The 22,146-nt window shown below is 49.0% G+C and overlaps 2 protein-coding genes across 6 annotated transcripts; one reads left to right on the top strand and one right to left on the bottom strand.

Moving 5' to 3' along the window:
* The first annotated feature begins 350 nt into the window (after nt 1–350).
* Apbb1 (amyloid beta precursor protein binding family B member 1) lies at nt 351–17,140 on the top strand. 5 transcript variants are annotated; one of them, XM_048788250.1, is made up of 14 exons: nt 352–1,143; nt 7,032–7,207; nt 7,310–7,366; nt 7,451–7,536; nt 7,645–7,708; nt 8,106–8,255; nt 8,547–8,674; nt 8,774–8,779; nt 9,078–9,192; nt 9,339–9,423; nt 9,657–9,740; nt 16,068–16,183; nt 16,305–16,481; nt 16,563–17,140. In XM_048788250.1, exons 1-14 carry the CDS (start codon nt 390–392, stop codon nt 16,728–16,730), a joined length of 2,166 nt encoding a protein of 721 aa, XP_048644207.1. In that variant the 5' UTR covers nt 352–389; the 3' UTR covers nt 16,731–17,140. The 5 variants fall into 5 exon arrangements, with proteins under 5 accessions (XP_015333047.1, XP_048644207.1, XP_048644208.1 ...); XM_048788251.1 differs by lacking the exon at nt 352–1,143 and adding an exon at nt 5,205–5,481; XM_048788252.1 differs by lacking the exon at nt 352–1,143 and adding an exon at nt 5,930–6,119.
* Nucleotides 17,141–17,270: 130 nt separating this feature from the next.
* Nucleotides 17,271–21,519, bottom strand: Smpd1 (sphingomyelin phosphodiesterase 1). Its single transcript, XM_015477563.2, has 6 exons — nt 20,985–21,519; nt 19,749–20,521; nt 18,827–18,998; nt 18,534–18,610; nt 18,184–18,329; nt 17,271–18,033 (listed from the first exon to the last, which is right to left on the bottom strand). Exons 1-6 carry the CDS (start codon nt 21,288–21,290, stop codon nt 17,624–17,626), a joined length of 1,884 nt encoding a protein of 627 aa, XP_015333049.1. The 5' UTR covers nt 21,291–21,519; the 3' UTR covers nt 17,271–17,623.
* Between the last annotated feature and the right edge of the window lie 627 nt (nt 21,520–22,146).

Genomic DNA, 22,146 nt, shown 5'->3' with positions numbered 1-22,146 from the left:
AAGGGACACTAAGTGTCCAGTGTCCAAAACACACGAGCCAGTCCCATGCCAGCTGTGTCCCTGGCACAGTAAGCTCGGGTTGGATGAGCTGGGGGTGGGGATGCACAGAGAGCCATTGTGTGGAGGCTCTGCTGGTGGCGGTGAGGGCAGAGTAGGCACTGACTGTGCTATCCCAGATGACCAGGGCTGAGGAGTTTGGGGATGCAGTGGGCAACACAGTTGGTCCTGGCCTGTGATGGTGGTGATGGAGCGGGGACCGAAGTTGAGCCCACTTATTCTCATGGGACGCAGAGCAGTATGTGCTGGTCTACTGAGTGTGGAGAGATGAGAGGCAGGGTACAGGTCTGAGACAGAAACAAGGATGTTGCTGTTCTGCCCAGCTGCTCAACATGGTCTCCCTTTCCCATTCCACAGGATCTGCCAAGGCCATGTCTGTTCCATCGTCATTGAGCCAGTCGGCCATTAATGCCAATAGCCACGGAGGCCCTGCACTGAGCCTGCCCCTGCCCTTGCACGCTGCTCACAACCAGCTGCTCAACGCCAAGCTGCAGGCCACAGCTGTGGGACCCAAGGACCTGCGCAGTGCCATGGGGGAGGGTGGTGGGCCTGAGCCAGGCCCTGCCAATGCTAAATGGCTAAAGGAGGGCCAGAACCAGCTCCGGCGGGCTGCCACAGCCCACCGTGACCAGAACCGCAATGTGACCTTGACCCTGGCAGAAGAAGCCAACCAGGAGCCTGAAATGGCACCATTAGGCCCCAAAGGTCTGATGCATCTATACTCTGAGCTGGAGCTCTCAGCCCACAATGCAGCCAACCGAGGGCTTCGAGGACCTGGCCTTATCATCAGCACCCAAGAGCAAGGGCCAGATGAAGGAGAGGAGAAGGCAGCAGGGGAGGCTGAGGAGGATGACGAAGATGAGGATGAGGACGAGGAGGAGGACTTGTCTTCTCCCCCAGGGCTGCCTGAACCCCTGGAGAGTGTGGGCCCCCCTGGGCCTCAGATCCTTACAGATGGCCCCCGGGAACACAGCAAGAGTGCCAGCCTTCTATTTGGTATGCGGAACAGTGCAGCCAGTGATGAGGACTCAAGCTGGGCTACCTTATCCCAGGGAAGCCCCTCCTATGGCTCCCCAGAGGACACAGGTACCTTGTAGAATTTGACATGGGAATGTGGGGGGGCATGGGGTCTGAGGTCAAGCTTTACACAGAGGCCAGGGCCAGCCCAGATGTGAGTTGCGGAATCCATGTCCTTGGTCCTCAGTAGTCCTTGCCCAAATTATCTCATCCAGAGAGTGTGTGGACAGTTTGATACCTCTATTGATCCTGTGTGCCATGATGGATGGATCTATTTGTTATGCATGCCATCATGGTTAATATATGGATTAGTCAGTTTATTGGACACTTACTAGGTATTGGGCACTTACTGGCCCTCTGCTCAGCATTATCATATTTAATAGTCACAATAATGCTGTGATGTAGATATTGTATTTATGCCCATATTGCAAATGATGAAAAAGATGCCTGGAAAAGTTTAGTAGTTTTTAGAAGATCACAGAACTGAGATCTAAACCTGGTCTGAATTTAGGCCTGATCTCTCGGTCCTGTGTTACTCTGCCACCAATGCATACAGCAGGAGGCACTGTGGTATGCTTGGCAGCCTGCTGCTTTAGCAGGCTAGGTCTGGAGGGAGCAATCAGTACCTCCACACAGAAGTCTCTTTGGAAAGACTGGCAGTATTTTGTGTTTATGATCTACATGCCTTGTGCAAAGCACCATGGCCATTGCAATGATAGTTTGCCAGAAATAGGATATTGACCAAAAGTTAGGGAAAAAAGGAAGAATTAACTTATGTTATTTTTTTTGTGTGGTGGGGGATAGATATTAGTATTATAAGATTGATCATTAAGTGTATCACACTTAAATTAGTTGACATTTGCTAATATTTCACAGAGATATGGACAGAGCTGAGGAACAGAGAAGATCACAGACTATATCTACAACCTAGAAATTCTGTGAATGGGAGTAAAGATTAGGGGGGCTGGGCATGGTGGCACATGTCTGTAATTCCAGCAACTCTGGAAGCTAAGGCAGGAGGATTGCAAGTTTGAGGTCAACGTCAGCAATTTAGCAATTGCTATCTCAAAATTTTTAAAAAAACACAAAGATTGGGGATGTAACTCAGTGGCAAAGCACCCTTGGTTTCAATCTCTAGTACCCCACTCCCCAAAAAAGTGGTGGAGTGTTGGGGATGTTAGTGGTAGAGTACCCCTGAGTTTAATCCCTAGTACTGTAAAAAAAATTAGAAAAATTGGGGGGCTGGGAATGCAGCTCAATGATAGAATGCTTGCCTAGTATGCATGAGGCCCCAGGTTTGATCCCAGTGCAAAAAAAAAAAAACAAAAAGGGAAAGACTCCCATTTTCACCAGGCAGTGGACTTCATACCCAGACCCCAAACTGTGGGTCCTTTGCAGGAAACATGCAATTCAGATGAACTTAGAGCACACCGTTCCCTTTCGAAAAATTTAGTATGGATATTTTGAAGTATATACAAAAAACAGAGATAATAGAATAATGAGCCTGGTTTACCCTTGACCCAGTTTCAATAATTACTAATACATAGTTAATTTTGCTACATGTATGCCCCCACCCACTTCTGGGTCCCAGCCTGTTATTTTGAACAAACAGTTTCATCTGTAAATGTTTGCATATGCATTTCTGCAAGAAAAAAACTCTTTAAAAAATACTACAATTCCAATATCATATCTACAACATTTGAGCAATTCCTTACTATCATCAAATTCTCAGTCAATGTCGGCATTCTCCCTGTTGTATAATAAATGACCCTGCTTTCTAGGAACTTCAGACTGTAAAATCAGTATCCAAATAGGTCTGTGGTTGATGTCTCTTAAAGTTTCTTTTAATCTACAAGTTCCCACTATTTCTCTCCTTATTTTTCAGGTTTGTTTTGTTTTTTTAACTGGAGAAACCATGTTATCTGATGTGGGGTTTTTGGACTTTTCAGACTCATTCCCTGCGGTGGTGTTTAGCATTTTCCTTTTCCCTTAGATTTCATATAAATTAGTAGAAAGTTTCAGAACTTGGATCAGATTCAGATTTGAGGAGTTTTGTTTTGTTTTTGTAAGAACACTTCATAGGTGGCATCGAGTATACCAAAAGCATCTCTTTTTATGAAGTTAGTGGCTTTTGATGGTCATCAGTTCCACCCCACACCACCCTGTTCCACTCCCCCTTTTTTTCCAGCACTTGGAATTGAACTCAGGGGTACTCTACCACTGAGCTACATTCCCAGCTCTTTTTATTTTATATTTTGAGACAGGGTCTTGCAAAGTTGCCCAGGCTGACCTCCAATTTGTGATCCTTCAGCTTCAGCCTCCTGAGTATCTGGGATTAGAGGCATGTACCACTGAGCCTGGTACCTACAACCCTTAAGAAGGGACAGCCTTTGTTTCACTCCAGCTGATTATTTTTAGGATTGCGGGTAAAATGTAGTCTCAAAGGAGTCAATTCAAGAGAAACTGAAAATTAGATATTGATATAAAATATCCAAATTTCTAAACATTAGCAACTAATTCTGTTTTTTTTTTTTTTTCCCCAAAAGCACTGTGTAGGCCACACAGAATCTGAGACTTGTGTCAATCTGCAGGTCACAGGTGACTAACTAGCAAACCTAGGGAGTATGAGTCTTGGCCAAATAGAGGCTTAGTGGCTTCTAGGTGATCACTAGCAGCTGCACTTATCAGCCTGTGGGAGTTGTGGGGTAGAAGTGCTCAAGAACTGGGAATGGTATGCAGGTATGGGCAGAAATCTCAGTAAGGAGGTGGGAGTGGCAAGAGGAGTCTTAAGGATCATGCACTGGTGGAGATTGTGGGTATTGAAGGTAGAAGTGTGGGGACAGTCCCAGCAAGGGGTTGGGTCACTGCTTACTCTTGTGATTGTTGCTATGACCATGAAGGCCACAAAGGTTTGAGTTCTTGTAGGAATGGGAATAGGTTGGAGCACAAATTATTTTCTCCTTTGCATACTAAGATCTTCACAAAGTTGTTGATGGGATGCCTAAATATATGAATGAGTGAATTAAATGAATGGATGATAAATGAATGAATGAACTTTACTACCTATGTTGGGTTATACCAGGTTCTGTACTTGTCCTAAATGCTGGGAATGTGTACTACACAGGAAATGTGTTCTTACCCTCTTGGCACTCACAGTCCAGTGGAGAGACAGAAGTAGCTACAATATGTATGATCAGCTGGAATGTTGGGGAAGTGTAGGAGGAATCTTTACCTGCCTGTGTGTGGTGGTGGGGGACAGGGGAGTGGGTCATTTTCAAGAAGTGACTTTTACACTGATATCTGATGGAGGAGTAGATGATTGAGAGGAGGTAGGCTGGGCTTGGGCAGATTGGTGGAAACTAGATAGGAAAATGGAAACCAGTTATGAGGATGTTGCAGTAATCCAGGTTAAAAACAACAGCAACAAAAATAATGCTAGTAGTCTGGACTGTGATAGTGATTTGGGATGGAGATTCAATCACTGAATGAGTGATTAAGTAAATCACTGAATCCTGAGCACATGAGTATACCTGACTTAGCTATTAAGGTGTTTATGAATGAACGAAGGAAGAAAGGAAGGAATGAAACATGAATATTTGCATTCATGTGTGGATGCCTGCATGAATTGATGCAGGAAAGTGTACATTCTGGAATTAATGCATGTGTGTGGAAGCAAAGGCCCTGGTGGGTTGTGCTTGGAGAGAGATGTGCCAAGCTCCAGAAGGGCCTCCCAGATGGTCAAGGGGGGAGAAGCTGCCCTCCAGGACAGATCGGAAGGATGAAGCTCTTTGAAGCAGGAAGGTACAGGCTGACAGGGAAGGCAGATGGATTGATGTGTGTGACTCATGAGATGGTGAACTGAACCCAGATTCCAGAAGTGTCTAATCCTCCATAAAGAGGGCTGCCCTAGCACTGTGGAGGGCAGGGGCTCCTAGTTGCTGGTGTTCCTGGAAGGTTTTAGCAGGGAATCCTTGAGTGCAATGGAGGGTCTCTGGGGAGGAACTTGCATTTGATGAGTCTCAGCTGAGTGCCAGAGCCTGATATGGGGATTGGAGAGATAGTGATCACTGCCTAGAAGGCAGATAGATGGGCAAAAAGAGCCCCTCCTCATTGGGCATCTGTGGGCGTATCTCATTCGTAAGCTGAGGATTGTGAAGCACCTTGCACACCTCATGTCAGGTGTGCAAACACTTTGGTGTAACCACACCCACTACCAGCCCCTCTGTGCCTTGTTGCCCAGCATCCTGGGTCTTGAGACTGCCTGTCCCTCAGTGCTGCCTCTTGGACCAGTCAGGATTCCTGGTTTCCCTGGTAACGGGAAGCACGTCAGCAGTCTGGGCGCTCCCAGCTGGTCCTGTGCTGCTGCCGTTGCCGAGGAGACGCTGCAGCCTAGCTGGGCCCTGGAAGGTGAGGGGGGGTGGTGCTGGGAAGCCCCAAGCCCTGCCTCAAGCTTGCTAGGGTCCAGGCCCTCAAGGACCACCCTTGGGTTCAAATTGCTGGGCAGGTTCTAGGCAGGGGAAGGATCCCTGAGGGCCTTGAAGCCACACCCTATTTATGCTGAGAGCTTTAGGCTCTGCAGGGATCTAGGTGGCTGGGGTATTCCCTAGAGGCTGAGCCTCCTGGTGTTCCTAAGATTAGGCTTGATTGTGGCATTGAAGTTACTGCTGAAGGGTAGGATGGAGATTCTGGATTGGGGGAGAGTGGCCAGGGTCAGGAGGAACAGGTATGAGCAGGAAAGGCTAGGGTCTCATGAGACCCCCACTTCCTACTCCCATCCTCACCCCAAAGAGATTCTCTAGTATGGTGGTCTTGGCCCCTTCCTGGTGAGCTCCAGGCGGGGGAGGATCTTGCCTGGCAGACGCTCTGCCCTGGTGAGAAGGGGGTGGGATGAGCTTTTCTCTGCAGCCCAGCACCAGGCTGTGAGCCCAGCTGGCAGGGCTGGAGGGGCTGTGAGGAGGGAGGGTGAAAGCAGGAGGGGCCAGGAATGAGCACCATGTTCTCCCAGGACTTCTTCCTGGCCATCATCCTTCAGGACAGCAGCCCAGGTGAGGGGGTAGCACAGGACTGGGCATGATGAGGGGTAGGGCTGGCACAGAGAGCAGAAGTGGAAGATGCATGAGCCGAGGGGTACCATGGAGGGAGTGGTTAGCTCTGCTGGTGAAGGAGGAGTGTATGTCACAGATGCATGGTATGTATGTATGTACATGACGTATTTGCCTGCATCTACATGTGGCAGGGGTCATGGTATGAGTGTGATGTGGCTGACATGTGTTGTGTCTGAATGGGCATCCACCTATATGTGTGGTATCCACAAATGTGTACGGTTATGGAGATGTAGAATCTGCACACCTGTGTCAGGGGCTAGTATATATAGCTATAGCTATATATATATATATATATCACTTCGCAAGTATATGGAGTTGGTGTGTGTATTTGCCCCTGCACACACATATGCACCTGTATGTGATACCTGCTGTCTGTGCTGGTATTTTCTATATTTGGCATACCCTTGTGTTTGTGGATTTATAGGTATGTGCTAGGGTTTGTATATAACATATGTGTGTGTACACATGTATGTGTGCAGGAGCTAGTAGGTGTGTGCACCTTTGTGTACCCCAAGATATGGATATGTATGATGTATAAGAGTTTAATTTGGGTCACCCAGCCTCTCTCTCACTCCCATCCTTCTTTCTTCCCTGCTTTCTTCCTTCTCTCCATGTGTCCACATTAGGCAGTAGCAAAGCTCAGGAGGAGACCTGAGCCATGTTGCCTGCTGGTGGCCCCCCATGAGGTGAATCAATACTGTAGGCTCTAGAAGGAAGCAGGAACCATGCTGTGCTATAGCCCTTCCCCCACCCCTTATTCTCAAACATGGGTTCTCAGGGAGAGGACTGAGCTTAGGATCTGCTATCTATTTTTTGGATGGACTGACCCTTACCAAGCCTCCCACCTGGCAGATTCCTTCTGGAACCCCAACGCCTTCGAGACGGATTCCGACCTGCCGGCTGGATGGATGAGGGTCCAGGACACCTCAGGGACCTACTATTGGCACATCCCGACAGGGACCACCCAGTGGGAACCCCCTGGACAGGCCTCCCCCTCACAAGGGAACAGTCCCCAAGAGGAGTCCCAGGTAAGGCTCAATGGCCTATTGTTTCTTGACCAGGGATGGAGAGGGTGTGTGATGCTAGAACAGGATGAAAAAACCACTCACTTCTCCCATCCCCTCTCCCAGCTCACCTGGACAGGCTTTGCCCATGGAGAAGGCTTTGAGGATGGAGAGTTTTGGAAGGTAGGTGAGGGGACCTGCTTCACTATAGAGATAGCTGAAGAAGGTACGTCATTTTGGTTCTGATTCCTCAATCTCTTTCCCAAGGATGAACCCAGTGAGGAGGCCCCAATGGAACTGGGATTGAAGGACCCTGAGGAGGGGACATTACCCTTCCCAGCTCAGAGCCTCAGGTGAATCACTAGACATAGTGGGCTAGCAATGCGTTGGTCTCTTTGGAAAGGGCTTTGGGATGACTCCACATAGGGGTCACCATGTCAAGTGTTACCATTTGCCTCCAGCCCAGAGCCACTGCCCCAAGAGGAGGAGAAGCTGCCTCCACGGAATGCCAACCCAGGAATCAAGGTTTGTTCCAGACTAGTACGCATTCTTCAGACTGGAACCCCTTGTGTGGTATGCAGGTCATCCCTTCATGCTGTGCTGCGAGGGTATCTTTAGTCTTCGTGAAGCTTCCAGGTCCTAAGTTAGGAGTTCTTTTAGTCTTTAGCACAGAGCCTCTTCAGTTTTAATCCAACCAGCCAGTGATCTGCCACAGACCCTTCCAGGCTAGTCTTAGATGCTTCCTTGTACCAGCAGGGGTCTCCCCTGAGCTCTTCCTCTCCTTGACCATAGCCTATGTAAGGGGCTTCTCAGTCTTAGTTCAGAATGCCCTCCCACCTGACAGGAAATTCTGTGTCCTGTGCCCAGGGCATCTCCAGTTTCAGCTCAGACTTTCTACCCCAATCCTCTCTGTGTCTGGCAGTGTTTCGCCGTGCGTTCCCTAGGCTGGGTGGAGATGACTGAGGAGGAGCTGGCTCCAGGACGCAGCAGCGTGGCAGTCAACAATTGCATCCGTCAGCTCTCCTACCACAAAAATAATCTGCATGACCCCATGTCTGGGGGTTGGGGGGAGGTGAGGGCCTGAGCCAGGGAGTTGGTGGTACTGCGGGAGTGTGGGGGAATTGTGGGAGATGGGAGAGCTTACCTGCACAAGGGGGGATTGGGGGAGGCCTGGGGATGATAAAAGAGTTATGGGAGAGAGGACATGTGACCTCTACCAGAGTGAGGCCCGCAGGTGGGTGGACTGACACCAAAGCAAAAACCCCCCAGCTGTGGCTGATGTCTCCTGAGCTGGAAGTGGCAGAAATCAGCTGTCTTCCCAGCTGGGATACTAATGATGAATGTCTGCTTTCTGGGCCTGCAGGGAAAGGATCTGCTATTGCAGCTGGAGGACGAGACACTAAAGCTGGTGGAACCCCAGAGCCAGGCACTGCTGCACGCCCAGCCCATCATCAGCATTCGCGTGTGGGGTGTTGGGCGGGACAGTGGAAGGTGGGAGCAGGGCCTGGGATTTGAGGGTGGGGTTCATCTATCAGTCCAAGTCCTCCTCCCTAACTCTGTTCTTTGCCTCTCTTGTGCTGCCGGACCCAGGGAGAGGTACTATCCCTATCTGCCATGACCATCCCCACCTCCTTCACCTGGATCAGACACCTTGAAGCACCCTAGCTCCCCTGTTCTGTCCTGCCCCTTCCTTCCCTGCTGTGCTTGACCATTATGCCCTTCCTCAGCATGCTTGCCTGTCTACCCTCCCTCCAGAAGGCAGCACCTACAGGGCACCGTCCAAGGGCAGAAACTATTTTGGAACTGTGATGGGCAGGGAGGATGTGGGTGGGTTGGTGGCCAGGCTCAGCACTTGATGGCTCTGGGAGACACTGAGGTGCCCCTCCCCCAACAGGGACTTTGCCTACGTAGCTCGCGATAAGCTGACCCAGATGCTCAAGTGCCACGTGTTTCGCTGTGAGGCACCTGCCAAGAACATCGCCACCAGCCTGCATGAGATCTGCTCTAAGGCACGGCCCCCCTCCACTCCCTGAACCAGCTGCCACCTTTGCTCTACAAGGGTGTGGGTGGAGTCACTGAGGGGATGGGGGGTTTCATGGCCATGAAGCTCTAATAGACACCTCCCCCCCCCCCCGTCCATTCCTTCCTTCTTCAGATCATGGCCGAACGGCGCAATGCTCGCTGCTTGGTAAATGGACTGTCTCTGGACCACTCTAAACTTGTGGATGTCCCTTTCCAAGGTCAGTGTCACAATCCCACCAGGTCCAGCTCAACTTTGTTGGCAAAGGTGGGGCAACCAAAGAAGAGATTGAGTACTTTGGATCAAATAGTGAAGGGATTTTGGTTAAAGGGAAACAGGGAGAAGTGGAGATGGGGCCTTGGCTTGGCAAATGTCCAGGTTATGCCCTGGTTGTTGGAGATGAGGTCTAAGCAAGGTCTACCATCACAATTGACTCTCCTCTTCTTTCCACAGTGGAATTCCCAGCACCTAAGAATGAATTGGTACAGAAGTTCCAAGTCTATTACCTGGGGAATGTGCCTGTTGCTAAACCTGTTGGTATGTGTGTCCTTTCTACCCAGGGACCATCAACCTGATCTCAGAGCTCTGCCCCTGCCCTTTACCTTCCAGTGCTTCTTCTAGTGGACTTTCCTCACACTTGGTGTCTCCTTGCCCTTCAGAATTCATCCCATCTCCCCATATCTCTGTCTTGGCTGTACCCTGTGACTTACTTATAGCAATAGTCAGCATGCCTTCACTGAGCACCTGTCATGTGACTGATGCTAAGCCAGGCACAGAAGGATATCCCACTCCTACATTCTGTGCAAAAGTTTTTGTGGGTTTGGGGTACAGGTAGTAGGTGACTGAAGATAACAGGTAGCAGTTTGAAGATGGGTTTGGTATTATAGCACCAGCTGTGGGCCGTGAGCATCCAGAGAAAGAAGCAGTAAGCACCATTGGCCCATGTTTTACTGTTGTCAAGTACTTCCTTTTTAGTTGTTGTTAGTATAGGGGATTGAACCTAGGGGTGCTTAGCCACTGAGTTACATCCCCAGGCCTTTTTTTTTTTTTTAATTTTGAGACAAGGTCTTGCTAAGTTGCTTAGGGCCTCACTAAGTTGCTGAGGCTGGCCTTGAACTTGGCAATCCTTCTGCCTCAGCCTCCCAAGTCACTGGAATTATAGGTGTGCACCAACACCCTGTTTTCTAGTACTTTCTCATATTATGACATTTAATTTCTGATAATACTATGAAGTTGGGATTATAATTCACACCTGTTTCTAGATAAGAAACTGAGGAGACTATGCTTTAATGGTACCTGTCATTGACTGGTGCTGAGCCAGGCACAGAAGGATATCCAACCCTTGCATTCTGTGCAAAAGCTTTGGTGGGCTTGGGGTACAGGTAGTAGGTTTATTCACTTAACAAATACCTTTGAAGTTTACCATGTGCTAGGCCCTGTATTAGGCACTGGGAGAACAATGGATATAGTCTTGCCTTCATGGAGTTTGCAGGAGGTTACAATAGAAATACAAGGAACCAAATAATCACATAAATGCAAAGGTAATAATAAATTTATTTATTCTTGGAAAGAAAGTAGCAAGATGTAACAGGAATTTCATCTATTCTGGGGAATCAGAAGAAACTTCCCTGTGAAAGTGACATTTGAACTGAAGTAAATAACATGAATAGAAAACAATGTAGGAAAATGAGATGGAGGTAGGGGCAGGGTAGGGAAAGGCATTCCAGGAAGAATGAACAGTGTGTGTGAGGGTCCAGAGTGGGAGGCACTTTGGTACTTGGAAAGCACTGAAAGAAGGCTAGCAGAGCAAGGCCAGGCTGAGGGCTGGGCAGTGGTCAGGCTGTGAGGAACCTCAGGGACCAGGTGAATGATTTCATCTTCAGGCTAGGAGGCAGCAAGGAGCCATTTTTGTTAGTTTCCATTACTATAACAAAAACGTGGGATATCAATTTATAAAGGGAAAAGACTTATTTTGGTTCATTTTCAGAGGTTCTAGCCTATGATCAGTTGGCTCCATTACTTTTAGGCTTGTAGTAAACAACATATCATGCAGGATCATGTGGAAGATTCACTTCATGGTCAGGAAGCAAAGAGAAAGGAAAAAGCCAAGGTCCTATAGTCCTCTTAAAGGGAAAGGGCATGTCCCCAACCTGCAGACCTCATACTAGTCCTGCTTCTTTTCTTTTCTTTTTTTTTTTAATATTTTTTTTTGTAGTTGTAGATGCCTTTATTTTATTTGTTTATTTTTATGTGGTGCTGAGGATTGAACCCATTGTTTCATACATGGGTTCTACCGGAGCTCTGCCACTGAACCCCAGCCCCAGCCCCAGCCCACAGCCCTGCTTCTTAAAGGTACCACAACCTCCCAATAGTGCCATAGGCTGAGGATCAGCCTTTAACACATGGACCTTTAAGGGACACTTTCCAAACCATAACATCATTGAAAAAATTTCAGGAGGGTACTGGACATAAGTAGATTTGTATTTTGTAAAGCTCACTTTGGCTGTACCATGAAGAAAGATGTTAAGAAGTTAGAGATGAGTGTAGGTAGCTCAGTTAGGATGCCCTTGCAGTAGCTGTAGCTAGATGGTAGAGCTAAAGAGAAGTGTGTGGGCCTACCCTTGGGGCCTTCCAACATTTAATGAATGGGTGGAAGAAGATTACACTTCCAAGGATAGTGAGAGTAGGAAAGAGATGGGAGGGAAAAATAAGGACCGCTTCCCAGAGTGTCTGTGTCAGGTGTTATGTGTCAAATGACACCAAGGAAGAAATAAACGTGAGGTAAATGAATAAACAAATAAAGGATAAATGAACAAGATTTGCCTCAAATTACCCACAGAGCCAAAAATGGTAGTCCTAGAACTCAAACCTTGGCCATCTTTAAATCTCTTCTCTTTGCTTCAAAACATGCTGATTTTAATGACCAAAACCTTACTTGGAAAGAGAGAACCCTTGTTTGAAAAGGTGGGGACTGAGGTTTTGAAGGAAAGCTTGGATTTGTAAAGGAGTAGGTATTCCAGTTGGATTCACTGACAAAAACTTGGAGCTAGAGGTGAGCACAGCATGCTCAAGGAACAGGAGGCTTTGTGTAAACCTTTGCATGTGTTCCCTCCTCCTCACCCTCAACTTCTAACCCCTTTTTGGCTCCTCTAATTAAAGCTATTAGCCTCACTCCCTTGTCTGTTTGTTTGATACTCTTCAATCTACCACCTTACTCAGCTCTGTAGGTCTGTTCTGGTTAAGGTGGTTTCTAAGCTCACTTCCTGCTTTGTCTATACTCCCTTTTCTGCCCCCTGGTACCAGAGATTGAACCCAGGGCTACTTAACCAATGAACCACATCCCCAGCCCTTTTTATGTTTCATTTTGAGACTGAGTTTCACTAAGTTGCTGGGACTGGCTTTGAACTTGTGATCCTCCTGTCTCAGCCTCCCAAGTGGCTGGGATTACAAGCATGCACTACCAGGTCAGACTATCTATATTCCCCTTTTAACCTCCCTTTTAACATTGCTTCTTCAGAAGCTGCAGTGTTCATTCATTAATGATTCATTTATTTAGCAAATGATTATTGAGTACCTGATTTACATCAGGTACTATTCCAGGTCTGGGCATACATTAATGAACAAAACTAAAAAAAATCATGTCTTCAAGTAGCTTACATTCTATAGCAAAGGAAGATGGACAATAAAATAAGTAAAGTATATAGTATTTTAGAAATCTACAACTGATATGGAAAAAACAAAACAAGTACAGCTAGATAAGAGAGATTAGGAGTATGAGACTGATGGTGAGGGTGTAGGTTTTAGTCCTGAGTTGTTATCAAATCTGACAGCCTTTTTCTATACCATATTCATTGCTTTTTAAATTTATTTGTTTGTTTATTTTTGTCACTGGGGTTTGAACCCAGTAGTGTTCTACCTCTGAGATATATCTCTAGCCCTTTTTACTTTTCATTTTGAGACAGGATCTTGCTAAATTGCCCAGGCTGACCTTGAACTTGCAATCTTCCTGCCTCAGCTTCCCAAGAAGCTGGGATTACAGGTGTGCACTCTGGCATCCAGCCATTTCCTTGCTTTTGCCACTTCCGTGTCAATAAGTTCTGACTCTAAGACTAGGCTCCACCCCCATAATTATCTACATATTCAGCAGTTTGACTTTGATGTCCCTCTCACCTCGGTGAACTTAGAGTTTTCCCATTGCGTTGACCTAAATTCATAGACATCAGACCCCTCTGTCCTGTTTTTGAGGCTCCCTTGCAGTGTGACCTGGTCTATCCACTCCTACCTGTGTGATTACGCTTCTGTAGATTCCTGTGTTACTTGGTTTTACCAGTTAGGTGCGTTTGCCCATGCTGCCTTGAGGGTGACTTAGTCATGCATCTTGAATTCCTTCAGCAGATAAGTTCTGTGTTAGGACTGGGGACTTAGAGAGGAGCCAAACATGCTCTCTATTCTTGAGATGGCCACAGTCCAGGGTGAAAAAAGAGTTTCCAGCAGTTACAAGGTATTGTAGTAAGAGTTGTCTTAGACTTGTCCTTTCCCTGTTCTGGTGAAGGCTTCCCAGCCAGAACCTGAAAGATGAGAATCTGGAACTCTCAGACAGCCAATGTGGTAAGGGCGCTCCAGCAAAGGCTTCTCCCTTCATCACAGTCTGTGTCCCACGAGGGCATCCTCCTCTCTTGCTTTATATTCCCCATCTGCCTATCAGTCCATTTGCCAAGATTAAATGTTAATAAATGCTATATAAGTCATTTGAAGCTCAGAGAGCAGTAAAATTATGAGGCTTGACAGCTCAGATGAGGCCTGTTTTGGAAAGACTTGCACACTTGGGAGAGGAGTTTGGCTTTGATTCAGCCAGAGGTAAGATATGCAAGGCCAAGATTGGAGGAGATTTTCAAGGAAGACATTTATCCGTTGCTTTGTCTTCTGTTCACAAAGCAGCCATGTGGTCTGCTCCCAATAGGAACTTAGAGGCACTGAAAGGGGCATGGACCACAGAGGCTTGTACCTTTTGTGTTGACCCTATATGAAGATGTCTTAGGCCATTTAGTCAGTGCACAAATACAGCTGGGACTGGAACCCATGCCTCTACTGAGCTGTGTACTCCTGGATTGGTTCTTGCTGCACTCAAGCAAAAGTGGGATGCATAAATGGCAGTGTTTAAAAGTAGTTTCAGGTGAAGGAAAACATTGTGTTTTAATGGAATAATGACTTATTTAAAATTCAGATACCTTGCTGGGCATGGTGGTGCATGCCTGTAATCCCAGCAGTTTGGGAGGCTGAGACAGGAAGATCACAAGTTCAAAGCCAGCCTCAGCAAAAGCGAGGCGCTAAGCAACTCAGTGAGACCTTGTCTCTAAATAAAATACTAAAAAGGGCTGGGGATGTGGCTTAGTGGTTGAGTTCAATCCCCTGAACCCCAAAACAAACCAAAAAAAAAGTCAAGACACCTTGTTCATTGAGAACACTAGAGAAATTTTTGATATGGGCACAGTGGCACATGCCTGGAATCCCAGCGACTCAGGAGGTTGAGGTATTAGGATCACAAGTTCAGGGCCAGCTTCAGCAACTTAGCAAGACCCTAAGCAATTTAGCAAGATCCTGTCTCAGATATAAAAAATAAAAAGGGCTTGGGTTATGGCTCAGTGGTAAAGCACCCCTGGGTCAATCCTTCATACAAAAAAAAAGGTTTTGAGAAGAACTAAGATTGTGAAAGTCCTTCTTGTTCTGAAAACTAAGAATATAAAGAAGAAAGAGGTAGGGGAAAGGCAGATCCTTATTCCTTTATGTGATTTGTATATATTACCTAGTCTATAAGTTTCAATTTCTTTATCTATAAGGTGGTAATAAAAATACCCTATGTAAGATTATATTGTGGGCATAAATAAGATAATCCATTATAATGATTTAGCACAATGTGATAGAGTAAACCCTCCTTAAATGGATATCTTTTTTTAAAAAAAATTTGTTCCAATTAGTTATACATGAATGGTTATCTTAAAAAAAAAAAAAAAAAGGGCACATAAACCAAAATCCCAGTGACTTATGGGGCTAAGGCAGGAGGATCACAAGTTCAAGACCAGCTTCAGCAATTTGATAAAAACATGTCTCAAAATTAAAAATAAAAAAAGGGCTGGAGGATCTCAATGGTGGAGTGTTGTAGGTTTGACTCCCCAGTACCCCCCACCCCCCAAAAAAATTTTAAATTTTAAAGTGTGGTTCTTAGGAGTACTGGCCTAGGTGATTTAGAAGTCAAATCCCTCTGTGAAGTAGTACAATATCTGAACATGGGTGAGCACTAAGGGAGTTCGGATGGGGAGGGCAGAACTTGGGCAGGAGCCTGGGTGCAGTGGCACACACATTTAATCCCAGCAACTTGGGAGGCTGAGGCAGGTAGCAGGTACTTAACCTGCTTAAATTACAGGTCAGCCTGAGCAACTTAATAAGACTCTGTCTCAAAACTCAAAAAGGACTGGGAGTATAGCTTAATGGTAGAGTGTCCTTGGGTTCAGTCCCTAGAAACACACACACACACACACACACACACATACACACCACACAAGAGCCTTGGGCAATGAGGGGAGCGGGGGCAAGTCAGTTTAGGAGGCTGGAGGAAGAGGCAGAGGCAGTGAAGAAAACAAGCCTAGGATTCAAGATAGGAAAAAAAAAACAAAAAACAGGAGAGGGTCAAATTGAGGAAGAGAGCACCAAGAAAGGGACATCTGGACAGCATTGTCCTCAGGGCCATAGGTGGGTTGGTGGAGTGGGGATGGAGCAAGGGCCCCAAGTTTAGTAGGACTGAAGGTCAAGGGCAGAGCTGGGGTATCTTCACCCTTCAGTGGTATTGTTTGTGTCCCTGTCTTCTAGGGGTAGATGTGATTAATGGGGCTCTGGAGTCAGTCCTGTCCTCCAGTACCCGTGAGCAGTGGACCCCAAGTCATGTCAGTGTGGCCCCTGCTACCCTAACTATCTTGCACCAGCAGGTAGGTAAACAGCTGGGGTAGAAGAAGGCCTGGTTGTGCCTTGCCATGGTGGGAATCTAGGGGTGAGGGGAAGAGCCTGAGTCTGAGGATGTTCCTTTTTAACTGGGTTCCTTCCCTCCAGACAGAGGCAGTTCTAGGCGAGTGTCGGGTACGCTTCCTCTCCTTCCTGGCTGTGGGCAGAGATGTCCACACTTTTGCATTCATCATGGCTGCCGGCCCAGCCTCCTTCTGCTGCCACATGTTCTGGTGCGAGCCTAACGCTGCCAGCCTCTCAGAGGCTGTGCAGGCTGCGTGCATGGTAAGCAAGTGGGGTAGCAGGGTGGTGATGGGACCTTACACGGGGCAGACTGGAAAGTGAGTGCACCTTCTGCCTCTGCAGCTCCGCTACCAGAAGTGTCTGGATGCCCGCTCCCAGACCTCCACCTCCTGCCTCCCAGCACCTCCTGCAGAGTCTGTTGCCAGGCGTGTAGGTTGGACTGTCCGCAGGGGTGTTCAGTCGCTGTGGGGCTCCCTTAAGCCCAAACGTCTTGGGTCCCAGACCCCATGAAGATGCCCCACTCCTCCCTCCACCTGCTCATGTTGGGCCCCAGGGAACTCAAGGGTGTGGGGCAGGAAGGAGCCCTGGATACTATTCTTGAGGTCTCAGGTCCCCCAAAGTTGCCCTTCTTCAGTACCCCTGGGTTCCCTGCCTAAGGGCTGGGGTGGGAAGAGATCTAATCCCTTCAAGGAAATGATAACACTGGATTTAAGACAAGAGGAGCAGGAAGCAAGGCCAGTCCTGGGCTCTCCATCCCCAGTATTTGAGGTGGAACAGGAAGAACTGGTCCAGACCAGGCCCCATCTTAATAAGGCCCAGCAGGGCAGAAGGAGGGGACTGGTCCAGGCATGGATCCCCCTCCCCTGTTCTGTGGGCACCTCTGCTGTACTGATATCACTAATAAAGTCTGTCTGCGCTGCTGTGTGCCTCCCTGTGCCTGTATACACCATTACCCCCTTTACCAATTTCTGTTACAATCTTGTTCTCAGGTTCCTCTTGTCCTGACTGCTTGGAAAGAAGAAATTGGAGCAGCCATAGAGGAGCCTGAAGTCCAAGTCTCTTTTATCTTTATTTTAACAGCTTGGCAGGATCAGGTAGCAGCAGTGGTGCAGGGTTCCTGGCCTGGCATGACAGCTACTGTATGGCTGCCCATGGCATTGAGGCCTCAGCTTCATGGCCATGAAAGGACAGCAGTCTGGATCCTGGGCATAGGCGGAGCAGCCAAACCCTCTCCCAAATCCAGCTAAACCAGCTCTAGGAAAGAAGGTCTTGTTTCCCAGTATACGTGGGGCCTGAGGATGGGCTCTTCCCTGGCATGTTCCTGCCAGGTTGAATCACAGCAGCACTCAGGTTTTTGCTCCTTTCGTAAGACATGAACATTCCTGACTATGGGTCCTGTGGCCCTAGCAGAACAAGGGCCTTGGCCACAAGGTCTGGCCACCTGGGAGGCTCCCATTCGGCACCAGGTGGCGGCACAGAGCAGGGCTGTCAGCTCTGGCAGAGAGCTGGGCACACAGAGTAGCAAGGCGGCAGGGTGCACCACAGGGCTCCGAGGGCGGGTGGCCCTTATGATAGAGAAACCAGAAGGTCTGGAAGAGTCGCATGTCATCCCGCATGCGGTATACTAGGTTGTGCCAGGCAGCCGGCAGCGCATTGGGCAGCCCATAGGTTTCTCTAGCCTTGTAGAGGAGCTGCCATTGTGGTTTGGCTCCTGGTGCGTTCGCCTGCGTCAGGTTCAGGATGTAGGTCTCGTGGTCCAGGACCACATGAGAGCTCCCGGTGTAGTTTCCATCTATTAGATAGACACGGTAACCTGCAAGGAAGGAGGGCTGACTGAATGGAAAAGAAGCAAAGGCAAGTCCAGAGAGGACCACACATCCTTCCCCTTGCCAGCCTTGGCTCCCATCCCCTTCACCTGTCCCACCAAAACCCTGATAAGGAGGCTCCCCCCTGCATCACTCACCAGGATTAAGGCTGATGTAGGTGGTGGCGCTGGGTGCCAGGAAGGCTACGGCCAGTGGCCGGCTCAGAGTCTCTTCATCATAGAAGACCTCAAACTCATCTACATGAGTATGGCCAAAGAACTGACCAGCCAGGGTGTTCTCATACCTGGCCAGAAGACATAAATTATATTCAAAAGTGTCTGGAGTGGGGGAGGAAGAGCTAGGGATTTAGGATGCTCTTTCACAAGCTTCTTCAGAGGTAGCCTCCCCACCAACCCATGGAACAGCAGAGAAGCTGAGATGTTCAAGGGAATTTTAATCTTTAGACTCTTCAACCCCCACCATCCTATTCCCACCCACTTCTTCCTACCTGGCTACAATCCGGTAATAATTCCAGCTCCAGCTCTTCAGGCAGTGCCCTGGGGGAATGTGACCAATAATATGCACCTGGGAGAGAGAAGGGTGGTTATCAGGGACTCAGGCAACCCTAGCCAGGGGGTATAGAAGAAAGGGCTTTCCAGAGTGACCATGAACTGAACCCCCAGGAAGCAGGTTGACAACACCAGAAAATCAGCCCATAGATGCTCTAGTTTGACAGGAGCTTGCTTCTCCCCCAACCCTCAGCTGTACCTACTCCACAAGATTCCCACCATTGTCCCTCACTTTGTCTCCTTGATCCTCAGCAGCCTGAAGTTCCCCCACCAGCCACTGGAGCTGTCCAGCGGGGTCTGTGGAGTTGATCAAGAGCCAGAAGTTCTCACGGGAACAAAAATTCATATTGAGAGAGATGAGGCGGAGGCCTGGGCGTGGGGAAAGGGCATAGAACCCCCCAATTCTGAAACAAAGTGAACAAGATGGTCAACACTTGTTCATAATCCTATCCTGCAAGTCCAGTCTTGTGCTAGGCAGAGGCACACATGAGGTCATCCCCACAATGGAGGAGTTTGCATTCTACCTGAAGACTAAACTGCACTAATTGTAGGACTCTTATGAGAAAAGAAAGGCTCAGAGAGTTGGGAGCACCAGGAGCATGGGGGAAGAGATAAAGGTGAGTTAGAAGTGGGAAAAGGCCATTCTGACAGAAGATGACCTGAGCCTAGGAAAATTGGGAAAAGCTGAGGATGTTAAAGAGGAGGGGAAATAATTTTAGAGGGCCAACACAGCCAGACATGGTGTACATGCCTGTAATCCCACTGACTCAGGAGACTGGGGAAGTAAGATCACAAGATCAAGGCCAGCCTCAGCAACTTAGTGTGTCCCTAAGTAATAAGCAACTTAGTGAGACTCTGTCTCAAAATAAAAAACAAAAAGGACTGGAAATGCAGCTCAGTGGTTAAATGACCCTGGGTTCAATCCCTAGTAAAGTAAAAAAAAAAAAAAGTCAACATGAATCCAGGCTAGGGCGTGGAGAGGTTGTGCTTCTAGCTTTTTAAAAGAGATAAGGGTAGAAAGTGAAGGTGGAGTCAGATTAGGGAGGAGCAGTGAAGAGCCCTGAGCAGTCAGAGATAATGCCCCAAGTTTCCTTCTCCCTTCACTCTCAGCCATCTTTCTTTTCCCTTCTTGACTTTAAATGAACCTGAAGTACCTGAGGGTATTAAGGGCTTCAGCAGGCAGCCAGGGCTCCCAGGCCTTGGCCATTGCCTCATAGAGCCAGCGGGAAGATTGGTTGCCCTCTATGAAGGGGGGAGGAAAACCATTGACGGGTGTGCTCTCGTGGTTGCCCACAGCAGGGTACACTGGAACTGGTCCCAAGAACTTCCTCACGAGGTCTGTGATGGTGGTCAGAGCTCGCAGCTGGTCCTGACGAGACTGTTGCCAGACATCATGGGCAGGGATGTCTCCTGTCCAGTACACCATATCAAAAGGCCCAGCAGGGCCCAGCCCACTTAACAGGCTCTCCAGGGTCCGCAGGGGCAGGTCACACTTGCTGTACTCTCCCCAGTATCCAGCACCTGGCTGGGAGGTGGGTGGCAGGCCAGAGCCCCGTCGGCAGCACAGAGGATCTGCACAATTAGGATCTGTGCCTTCCAAATAGTCATGATCCCAATGCAGGTCAGTGAGGAAGAGGACCCGACTGACAGGGGCACCTGGGGCAGGTGGGCTGGGCGGCTTGGGGGGTGGCTTCGGCACAGCTGGCAAAGAGATGTTCCAAGATGAGAAGATATCCCAACGTCCACAGGTAGAGCCCAGGAGTAAGCCACAGGCCTCTGATGGACTCAGTACTGAGCGTGTCCACACCTCCACCATATCATTCTCAAAAAGCTGGACAGCTGACTGGCACACAGTGGGTGGTGCTATGTTCAGCATCTTGCACAGTTTGATGGCCACTGAGCCCACCCGTGCCACATTGGGCTCTTTCTGTGGTGGAAGGAACCAACAGTGAGAAGTCAGAGATGGGGCAGGGGAACCAGTTCAACCAGACCACAAACCTGTGGGCCTCTATATCCAAACTGGGTCTGGGCTGGACTCAGTGCCACATGATGAAGAGACCTCAGTGCCTCCTATATAATGCCCCTGTGTCCCAGGAAATAACAGGCTATTACTTCCCCTTCAACTCAGTGGCCAGCAACCTTTCAGGCCTATGCTCGACTGGCAGGCTTTCTCAGGCAATGTCTCCACTCTTTCCTTTACAGAGGTTACAATGGGGTAGCAATGGCAAGTAGGCATGGATATCCCCAAAAGGAAGCCAAGTCAGTAAAGGCATTGTAGAAGCCAGGATAACAGGGATACATTCAGACCTGAGGGCACCTCATCAGTCCTAGCCACCACCCTCAGAACTCCCCCTTGACCGGCTCCACCACAGTTTCTTTTCAGTGCTCACCTTCAGCCCGAAGTTGATGGCGGTGAATAGGCCTTTGCAGACTGGGCAGGTGAGATTTCTCCACCCAAAGGCATCCCGGAGCCGGGGGACTATGCCATGGAATCTGGTAGGATGGTCTTGAGCAGGAAGAGGGTGAGCTCTGGCAGGGACCCAGAGAACCATGGGGTCGAGCAGAACCAGCACCAGCGCCAGGCTCAGGACCATCCACGGGAGTCCCAGACCGGGGGCTCCTGAGGTCCTCTCCAGTGCCTGCTTCCAGCAGAACCTGGGATGGCCCCAGCGGGTTGACACTCCGTGGCAGGGCATAGCCGGGCTTCCCACACAGGGCTTGTTCGCCCTTCAGGCCCCTACCGACCTAGGGCCAAGCCCCGGTGGCGCTGGGGGCACCCGATTACCCTTCGCTGTGGTCGGCTGATTGCTCAGCAGCTTGCCAAGCAGCAGCTCCACCCCTTCCTGTTCCTCCCGTGCCCAGCAGCTGATCCTGGCGGTGGCGGGTGGTCCTGTCAACGCTGCAGAGGCGGGGCGGGTGAGGCGTGCCAGGGACCGCCCCGGTCCCGCCCCCCCAGTCCCCGCCCTCCACCGCCCTGACCCGAACCGCGCCGGCCACTGGGACTGGCGGACGCGCTCTGAGGTTAACTGGGGCACCGTCTTGTTGTCACAGTCGCAGGAGGCCGCCTGCGCTCTCGCTGATCTAGTGAGGCTGGCGGAAGCCCTTTGGAGGCTCCCAGGAACCTCCTCGTTCGAATCCGCATTCAGATTCCCGAAATAGCTGTCCGGCTGACCCCGGTGTCCAACTCCCAAATGCCGAGAGGTAGGCGCGGCAGCGATCCTCCCACTGAGTGTGTTGCCCTAGCTAGGAGGCCCCGCCCCTCGATTTCCTACCTCCAGCTCCTGGCAGCTGCACGGTTGAGTCACCTTCACTGAGAAACTTTGAATTACATTTGATTCAGAATTCTCCAGATGGAAGGAACCCTGGACACACGCGGGACATATTTGCTTTGTTTTCATAGATGAGAAGAGTAAGGCTCAGTCAGGGATGGTGAAGTAAATAAGAAACAGGAGACCACACAGCTACCAAGGCCAGGAACATAAACTAGACCCTGGGTCTCCCATTACCCATTTATCGAGTTCTTTATGAATGCCAAACACTAATAGAGGCATT

The sequence above is a fragment of the Marmota marmota genome, unplaced genomic scaffold (genome assembly GCF_001458135.2).
Source record: "Marmota marmota marmota unplaced genomic scaffold, marMar, whole genome shotgun sequence".
NCBI lineage: Eukaryota > Metazoa > Chordata > Mammalia > Rodentia > Sciuridae > Marmota > Marmota marmota.
Note: the sequence above shows the minus strand (reverse complement) of the source record. Positions and strands in the feature narration are given on the sequence as shown.